The sequence below is a fragment of the Hydractinia symbiolongicarpus genome, chromosome 1 (genome assembly GCF_029227915.1).
Source record: "Hydractinia symbiolongicarpus strain clone_291-10 chromosome 1, HSymV2.1, whole genome shotgun sequence".
Lineage (NCBI taxonomy): Eukaryota > Metazoa > Cnidaria > Hydrozoa > Anthoathecata > Hydractiniidae > Hydractinia > Hydractinia symbiolongicarpus.
Window position 1 is genome coordinate 17,273,867 of NC_079875.1, and position 10,286 is coordinate 17,284,152.

The 10,286-nt window shown below is 32.5% G+C and overlaps 1 protein-coding gene across 1 annotated transcript; it reads right to left on the reverse strand.

The window, feature by feature from the left end:
• Positions 1–3,419: 3,419 nt before the first annotated feature.
• Positions 3,420–9,955, reverse strand: LOC130656857 (uncharacterized). The gene is made up of 7 exons (XM_057459832.1): positions 8,001–9,955; positions 7,557–7,783; positions 6,974–7,190; positions 5,369–5,481; positions 4,619–4,808; positions 4,133–4,224; positions 3,420–3,663 (listed from the first exon to the last, which is right to left on the reverse strand). Exons 1-7 carry the CDS (start codon positions 8,548–8,550, stop codon positions 3,508–3,510), a joined length of 1,545 nt encoding a protein of 514 aa, XP_057315815.1. The 5' UTR covers positions 8,551–9,955; the 3' UTR covers positions 3,420–3,507.
• Positions 9,956–10,286: the final 331 nt, after the last annotated feature.

Consider the following 10,286-nt stretch of genomic DNA (forward strand, 5'->3'; position numbering starts at 1 on the left):
GCTTTGACTTTTCCACTATATCACACAATGCGAATTCAATCATTCAATTTGTTTTTTATATCCAACGCTCTGACATAGTAAAAAAATGGCTAGATTCGCGCCATTATATATGAAGAGAAGCGAGAAAGAAATACCAGAAAAATTCATAAGGTGGTAGAAAATTTAAAAAGTTGGAACCATAAAGCAAGAACGTTTTTGGGAATTCAGAAGCAAAATTAAATGGGGGAAGGAAAGAAACAATAACAGACATGAAAAAGCTTGACGAAATCAAAGAAGTATATGGAAAATTCTACCAATAATTATTTACAATCCAACAAGACAAACAGCATAAATTAGAAATTGATGAAAAAGAGAAAAAGTAGTTAAGGACATGAAGGACAAGGCGGAAGAACAAAACAAAAACAAAATCAAAAAGGAAACTGTAGAAAAAGTTATCAATGCACCAAAAGCAAAGAAAAGTAGAAGATTGTGAAGGATGGTTTAACAAAATGATAAAATAAGGAGAGCAAAAATGGTAAGATCAACGCAGGTACTAAATAATAAAATTCTGGAACGCTGGAGATACCTCAACAGTGGCACAACATGAGAATAAAGTGCATAACGACAAGGGCCTAAAAAACAGTAGGGAAATTTTGTTGACAACTATCGTAGTATCAGTACTGTCCTAGAAGAAATACAGGACACAATGGAGATTATTAGAATAAAAATGGGGAAAGAAAAGATCCACAAAAGACAACTGGCTATTTAATAATGACAATAATGGACAAAAACAGATCGATTAAAAGTAACACATATTGTTTGCGGATGCAGAAAATGGCTTTGATAAACTTGGACTAGAGGACTGTATCGCAGACCTAACAAAGATGGATTGAGAGAAAGGGAGGCAGCATTAATGTATAAACAAAAAAGCAATGATGAAAGTTATACACCACTTGGAGACGCATGCAAAATAAAAAGTATAAACTTGGTGAAGCAAGAAACAATATTTGGAACACAGCTATGCTGCAGCAGTACCTTAAAAGTAAAAGAAGTAGAAGAAAAGTCACCAAAATCAATCATATAACCGAACATGGAATTGGGAACACTAGTTTTTTGTAGATGATATAGAAGCAGTTAGGACAAGAGAGACAATAAAGGAAGTGGGAAAAACCTTACCTTGTAGAAGTTAAAATAAATAAAAAAATTACTTGCAACATGGAAAAGACAAAATACATGGTAATAAGAACTGGTAGATAAGAAAAAAAAGCAGTAATATAGACATACTGACGAAAAAGGGGTAGACAAAACATAAATACCTGAGGAATTGGATTGGACAGGATGAAACGATCGAGGCACAGACAGATGAATTGGAAAAGCAAATTGAAGCAACTATAAATAAAGCAAGCAAGATTAGAAAAGAAGAACTAGTTGGGAAAATGGCCACAGAAACCAGACTGCTATTGTATAAAAAATTTGTAATAGGCTCCACAATATAGAATGTTAGACGGAAATAAAAAAAAGGCAAAGAAAGAGGCTGAAAGCAATGAAAGAAAAAATTGTGGAAAAAACTACTAAAACTTCCAATAACAAGACCATACACGGAACTAGTGAATGAAATGGGCTTATTAGCCACGGGGAGAAGAATTACCAATCAAAGATTGATGCTGTATCAAAATATGATGAAGTCTGAAGATAAAGGGCTTGAAAAGCAGATAATAGAAGACCAAAAGAAAAGTGGACAAAATGGATGATGTAAGGAGAATTAGAATGTAACTTGGCAATGTTAAAGCTATGACGAAATCAGAATGAAAGAAGCATATCCAGGAAAAGATTGAGGAAGAACTACCAAGGACATGCAAGAAACAATTAGACATAGAAGAAGCCTGGTAAAATGGATATCTTTCTCGATTTTCTAATTTTGTAGAAAATATCTTGGCCAATTCTTGTTGTTAAAAGCCTAGAATACACATTAAGCGATGTCTAAATTCGTTTTTCAAATGATTGGTAATCTGTTTTAAGCTAGCTAATACATTCGTAATTTTGCGTACCTTTGGAATACAGCTTCAAAGCTTTGCACTCACTGCAAGCGGTTTTGTTGATACTTGAGCATATACTATGTGAGACTCCGTTAAATTTCATATGTATTGTTTACGACAGTGTTAATTTACCAGATTTTAGTCAAATAATAATACAAGTAATTTCGTTGTCGAATCTTGCTGTATTGATTTCCCCTTTGGCCACTCTTTAAACCTTTCTTACAGAACAACTAACATGACTTTTAATATGAGGACCGCCATATTGGATTGATTTTGACTCAATAAAAAGTACTGGTCGTAGAAATTCTACACTGTCGAACACCATAATACATAAGTTGTGCAAAACAGTCCTCGCAATATACCTCGTCAATAGGCTGCCGATTAAATCTTGTTTGCCTCAGTAGTTTATGGCAGAGGTAGCAACACTCGTAGGCTTTTAAAACACATTGAACAAAACACAGCAAATCAGCAAAATAATATTTTCTTTTACTAAACATTTCAACATATTTTTAGTTTCATCAGGCGAGAGATATTTACAACGTTATTATAAGAAGCTATTTAACTTTATTCATAATGTGTCACTGACTGTAAATAATTGCACAGGAACATTTATAGTTTCTGTTAATGTAAGACATAACGATACAATTAAATGAAAGAAAAGTGTAACACTGAATCAATCCAACGACGCCGTGAGACACCGATTTCAATGATATATCAGATGATGAATGGACCTCCTTATCAGATCTTTTTGCTCAAAAGCTTGTTCACAATATGTTGGAAATCTTAAAAGGAAAAAAATGTTGTTGTTTTTTTATTTTAATAATGCTCTTAGCATCCTCTCGGCTATCAGAGACGCCTCGTTGACTGTTTTTTAACATAGAATAAACCAGCCAGGATAAAAAAACTACGCAACGACACGCGAAGATATTGTTACAAATAGTTCTGGCATGAAAATATTCCCTCATGATAAAGCCTTTGTTTGACTGGCAACAAAAAGACTAAAAAATAAGTCAGCAAGAAAAACTATTTGACAACAGCTACAGACAATATTGATTTGTGTCAGTATTTGTTTTATTTATTTTTTTGACGATACCCACGACGAAGGTGAATCTAAAATCACACACATTTGGATGTGTTACAAAACTTATTCTTAACATGCCTTAAAGTCTTCCTGGTGATCAAACAGGACGAGATTTTAGATACAATTTGCCTAGATTTTGGCCTTTGATATACAGTAAGTATAAATGTAGTTTACTGAACAATCTCTTCTTTACCATATCACCTAAAGAATTAAAGCACTACTGATTTTTGCACAAAAGCACAGCGGAGAATCCAATCATACGGAAACTAGCTTTCAAGGAAATAACAGCCAAACCGAGCCATTACACAGAAGAAATTAAAAACTTTCTTTGTTGTAGTTAAGGCGTTTTATTATTTACCATACTTTATACATACAAAAAGTTTGAAACATATAAAAAACAGTGAAAAGGTATTAATAACGAAGTGTACCAATCGGAACAGAACTTCTTTGTAACCTACTAACATCCAGTTGGACGTCTACCCGTTGCTTCGGTCTGTATGTATCACTATGGGTGCTTTTAAATTCGCGGATGTTTGAGATTGGTTCACTGATATGCGATTTGATCAACTATAAAGTCAAAATATTTGTGTGCATTAAGTTTGAACCGCTTTCGCTAGCTTTTTCTTCACAAAGAAGTATTTTCGCGAGTTTACTTTTTTCCTATTTCTAACGCCTTTTTTTTAGATCACGTAGCAGCCTTTAAATTTCGTTTTATCAATTTTTGACAATTACTCTTATTAGCCAAAAAAAACAAATTAGTCAATTATCAAAAGCTATAGAACTCGGTTCATAATTTTTATTTTAAAAGTAAAAACACAACAAAAAGAAGCAATGTTTTGTCTCCTTAACACACGTTCTATTCTTAAAAGACGGTCAGTTTACACGTTATGACTTAAAAACACAGTTAGTCCACACGTTTTATCCTTAAAACACGGTCACTTTACAAGCTATCGTATTTTCAGCAAGTTTACACTAGCTTGTAAAGACAGACAGTCTCCACAACCTGTCTTTGCAAAATACAACTGTCAACACTTACATTTTCTAAGCCGGCAGCACTTGGAACAAGTTTCTTTACACCTTTTTTTGGAAGATATTCTAATCTATATGACGAAGATGCAGGTGCATTATCTAAAAAAAAAAGAATAGTTTAAATAAGGTGTGTCAATATAATCATGGTGAACGCACCATCAAGAAATTGATTTTCTGCTTTATACATTCAAAACATTCTTGACTAGTAACACGATGGTGATTTACAAAGTGGCGAACTCGACCTGTCAAGTCAAGATTAGCCTTAGCTACATGTTTGCTTTCTCCACATCAATAACTTGAAGTGTTATTATGCAACAAAAATTGCGATCGTTGTAAAAAGCACTATGGATAATCACAACTGGTCTAGAGCCCATTCACCCATAAACAAATATATCAATTTTTTACATTAATTAAACAAAAGATTTACAGACAAAAGAAAATTTAAGCTTTCAAAGTACTAAAATACTATATATACTAACTGAAAATTACACACCATAAAACTTGAGAGGAATACTGCTATGGCTTCTATCTGCACAAACTTTTTTGTATTTACTAACTTTGAAAGGAAAACTTGTGTCCATAGTTGTTTTGTAAGAAGGTTTTAAAGAGTTGCCAAATGATATATCTGAAATAGTGTGAAGATTCGAGCCATCGACAATATGGCAGCGATAGTCACGAGGAGGCTAAAATATCAAATATTTAATTGCCTACTGACCCGAAATATACTAATACTTTATATGCTTTTAAATAAAATTCTTGTCTAGATAACTTAAGCAAAATGTTTCCCACAGAGTCAGAAATATGATGAACTGGATCAAACACTTAAGGCTGAAAACACTACGGAAAAGATACACAAAAACCATTAAAGGGGCGTTTGGACATCTCAGTAATCCATATGGTAAATAAGTCTAAGTATTTGTTTCAAAGTTATATTGCTTAAAGAATTCAAAACAACACAAAACTAGCTGTCCATATTACTGCCTGATTACTAATTTTTTGATTATTTGACTACTCTTTCTCACTACTTGTGCAGAGTTCAAAGTTTCAAATCAGCAGACAACGCTTTGCAAAGACTGTGTCCAAAGTGAGAATCGAAACAGCCTTTAAACCACATACAACTTTATAAATACCATAAAACACAAAGACTAAAAGCAAATTCTTGAGTAGAAGTGTACTTGTTTGCAAACATTTAGCTCCTTTTGCAGGAAGTGCAATGTTCTAACAAATATAATTGAATACATACTGCGGTATAATCAGTACGGTTAATGCTTGACATAGCTGCAAGCGAATCTGTACATACTTCAGGAACATTACTTTTTGATATAGTCGACTTTCTCATGGTTGAAGCATCACCTCCTTATAAAAAAAATTGAAATATAATGCTCTCGCGCAGTCCACAGTCTCTCTCTCTCTTTCTTTCGCTGTGAGTAGTACCAGGCAAATTCATGTGGATCGTTTTCCTGCCTAGCTAATAACACAAAGGCTTACTACAATAGCGAATTTGAGAAAAACCTTTTAGTTTGTGCACGTATCACTTCAGAAACACTGAAGTCTTAAACAGAATGAAGTACGCACTAAGAGACTTATATCTTATAATTTTGTTACTTACTATAAATGTGACTTAACCCATCTTTGAAGTAGTCATTAAAATATGAATATACAGTAAAATATTAGTAACAAACGTGAAGATGAAGTGCAATAAAGATAGGGGAGGATAAGGAAAGGATCCGTACTACATTTGGGACTGCCATTTATTTTTAGGCTGTCATTAATTTCTAGTCAGAAAACATTTTTTGGAGAAACTCTAAAGCACATTTCATTTTAAAATCTCCAGATTTGCTTGCTGTTGAAAAAATGCAACTTCTGTTATATCAACTTTGGAATTTAATAACTGGAGTTACATACAGTTATATTAAAAAGGGAAGTTACCCCCAAAATATTTTTTTATAATATCAATAGAACAAAAGTAAATAGCTTCAAAATTTTAGTTTTGTTTTATACTTCAAACAAGAAAAATTTTACCTCCTTTTAAAGTAAAATATAAAAAAGCTGAATCAAGTGCGGTTTATGATATAATGTGTTTGAAAAGTTGTTCCTATAAAGAGAACGTTCAGTCAGAATGAACACAAATTCAAAACTTCTTTCTGCAAACTTCTTCTGATGATTCTTCTAGGTGCTTTTTTTACCTTCTCTGTTTTTTTTTTTAATTTAAAAAAAAATACTTTATAAAGTGAGTTAGTTAATTCTTTATGTGTTGTGCATGTTGAATTTTTCCTCCCTGCAATCTTTTTGCGTTTGACTGACATTTTTAATATATGGCCAAATAATCTTCCCTTATTTTGTTTTCCAATGTATATACCACAGCCTGCTTACAAATATTTCTAGGTATGTATTCTGAAAGTGGGCTTCATAGTACGCTGAGACACAATACACAATACACAAACAAGTTTGTCTTGTTGTGGTAATAATACTAATATTTTTTCTCAAAAGTTCTAACAGAAATAATAAACATGACAGCTGAAGGCTTAATTCAGCCCTTAAGCCTTTCACCTATACACAATCTTTAAAATTTTAGCTAGTTTATAATGAGAAGTTAATTTTTTTGGTGATTTCGTGATATGGACTTGCTGAATTATTATAAAAAGAACATTTTTTGGTTAAATTTCCCTTTAAAACAAAAAAAGCTTTTACATTTCTTAAATACAAAACAAAAACAAAAAAAATCACACTGTATTATTTTTAGACATAGTGAATTGTCAATGAGTTGATCATCAACATAAAAAAGTTTAAGGCTATTCTGTAACAGCAGACATAAGATTTTCTATTACAAACAGGCAGTACAACAAACCATTATGTCTTTTTTTAAAGGTGTAACAATCATCTGTAGTTGTTTGAAAACAATCAAGTCTGTTATCACCAATTTTAAAAGTTGTTCTCTGTAGATTAGATAAGGCTTTGTCTCGATCAAAAATTGCTGCAGAGACTTCAAACTTGTCTTTAAATGCTTCTTGGTGTGTAGACACAAGTGGAAGTTTATCACCGCATGGAAGCATAGTCTGAGGATACTAAAGAGAAAGGAAAATGCAGGTTATGGTTTATTATCTATGTAGTGTGAATCCATTTCCTTTTCTCCTCCACCCCCAATTATTTTCTATCTGACACAAATTTGGTACTTGCAACATCGTGATAAACAATGAAAAAATCAGAAGCAGGTAGGTAGGATTTTCTAATAGTAAACAAAAAGAAACACCATGACAAAAATACATATAAATACAACTTGTATAATAATTCAATGACATATCAAAACAATTTTCACATCTATTTAACACTAAGTAAAAAATATTTAATTTGTTAAAAGAACATCATTAACATCAACATTAATATTCTGTAACAGTATCATTTGTTTAACTTTAAAATATCAAAAAATAAACCTTTGTGCTGTTTGGAACAATAATCTTTTCCTTTCTACTATGCACAGGAAAAAACAGCCGACTCGATGTATTAAACATCTCTTCACACCCATGACTTCTAGGATCCCCTTGGATTGGTTTTGCGTCAGCAAATGTGTTGTTGAAGGTCTCTAGTCTTCTTGACAAAGGTTTGCTTTGAAAGTCCTGACAATAACTGCTTTCAGGCCATTTTTCTTTCCATATATCACCTTTAAACAAGGTTAAACAATTATCCATAACAATATTTATGCTCCATATGTACATGTAATGTCAACTTCTCAATTACTGACTTCAACAGAAATGTACCCCTCCTTATAAAACATCTTATTTAAACTCTTGCAGACAAAGCTAACTGTTCTCAGTAATGCCAGAAAGAAAAATACAAACTCCAAAAAATACTTCTTGAGTTTCTTTTTGTTGGCTTACCATGGCATATATGGCTTTCCATCAAATTAAATAGTTCATCATTCTTTGACAGTGGTTTTGCAGGATAATACACACCATGTGTCGTTCGAAAAGCTTCAATTCGATCATCTCTATCCATTTTAAAATTTGTTTTTGTCAATGAATTTTTAAAGTAATTATCATCTGGCACAACTTTTGGAACAAATTGCTGTCGCGTAACAGAGCATTGATCTAATATCCTGTTATCCTTATGCATGATTTCAGATGGTGGAGGAATTTTAACTGGTTCATGCTTACGTATATCTTGAGTAGTGTAGTCATTTTTAAACGTACTTTTATAAGCTAGGGGGTCTTTCTTTAACCATCGATTCTCATTACCAATATGGAAATGAGAAGACGCTAAAAACTCAATTCCAGTTTTAATTGGTGGAATTTTTACAGATGTCATTATCCTTAACTCTAAAAAAGTATATATACAGTAAACATAGGCAGATATCTCCAAGGATTTTAATTTAAAGGGTGGGGAGGAGGCACATTTAAAAACAGAACCTTGAAACCCTAATGATAACATAAGTATATTTATATATTAAGAAAATATATCTCTTTCCACCTGATTCACGTGTTAAGGCTCGTTTCCATTTTTCCCAATTTTTGCTCAATAGCTTTTCTGTTTGCGTGTGCGCATACAGACAATGTCTCTAATTTTGTCAAAGTGAGCAAGCGTTTATCAAAACACGTCATCTTTTTGTGCTGATGAAAACAGTCAAATAACTTTAATATGAGGCTTAAGATTTAATACACAAGGTTAAACAATCAACTACGCAAATATATTCTTAAACAAGAAGTTGTGCTCAAAGCAGCAAACATCAAAGCAATTTTGATGTCATATATTTTCTTGTCGGAAAAGGCAGGAAATTCCATGATAAAAACTCGTTTTTAAAATATGAAGAAAAAAAATTAAAGGCCTCATAACACTCAAAATTTAACATAACTAAATTTAATTTAAAAAAGTTATATATTTCTTTCCATGAGTGAGATAAGCCCCATAAAAATATCTTTGTTTAGTGCATGTTTCTTTATGCATTATCTCGTTTAAAATTAAGTTACTGAAAACATAAATAAGATGTTTAATAGCGTCATAATTAATACTACGTTTACACTGATGCTACTTTCCCGCTTTCAACCAAGAATTCCGCTTTGATACAAAAACGCAAATATTAGAGATCAAAGATTACTGACTTATAGAAAATGTTTCGTTGTATCATGAGAAGCTTTTCCTTAAGAAGGAAGAAAAGTGAAAACATGCCTTAAGAAAAGAAAAAAAAAAGTGGACAAGAAAAAAAAAAACTCTGAAAACCTTGTTTGGACAGACGATGAGGTTCAACTATACTTCTTGAAACCGTGCTAGACTCTAAAAACATAAAAATATATACAATGGAATTGATTGGGAGATAATCAAGGAAAAGTATGACATCATGAAGAACAACTTTGTTTACTCTAATCCAGAGGAAGAAAAAAAAGAGGAGTTACCTCATGACAAAAGCGAATTTACAAAGGACAGAATGAGCATAAAAATAAAAGAATCTGTGTGATATACAGCAAAGCCCTCGATGGAGGCAGAAAAGTGACAAAGGGTGGTTGGGACATTTTTCGATATTATATGTCTTCAGCTACTGAGTCAATGGAGTCAGGGGTAGAAACTGTTGTTTCAAATCAAAGCGAGGAATCAATAGTTTGAGAAAGCTTATCTTTAATCAATTATAGATAGATTTGATGGACACAGGATTTTTGACTGATGAAGGAAGCAATGCTGATGAAAGTGAACCAACATCATCAACACCAGCAGTGGGCGTGGTTGCATCATCTCGTGAAAAAATGGAAGCAATGCTTAATGATAGGAGGAACAAAAAAATTACCAAGAAAATTCCACTCCAACAACAACTAACGATCGATATCTCAGGAAGAGCTTAACATAAAAGTTTGTCACATTCTTAATTTCCCTTTCCAATCAGAAGTTAGAACAGAACCGTTTATGAAATTTTCCCACTAAGCTGCTATTCGCCCTGCGTTTACCCAGCATCTACATTGTTTACTTTTTTTAACCATTGACATGACTCGTTTATTCTCCATCAAAGACAACAATCGTTTATTGGTTTTCATTTGTAGTTGTCTGTTCCTCATAATCAGACTCATTAACATAAATTTCAACAGGGCAGACGCACAAGCAGAAACAAAAATGTAAGAAAAATATTGTAATAATTTTCTAAACGAATTTATATATACTATTCCTAAGTTTTTTTTTACTGA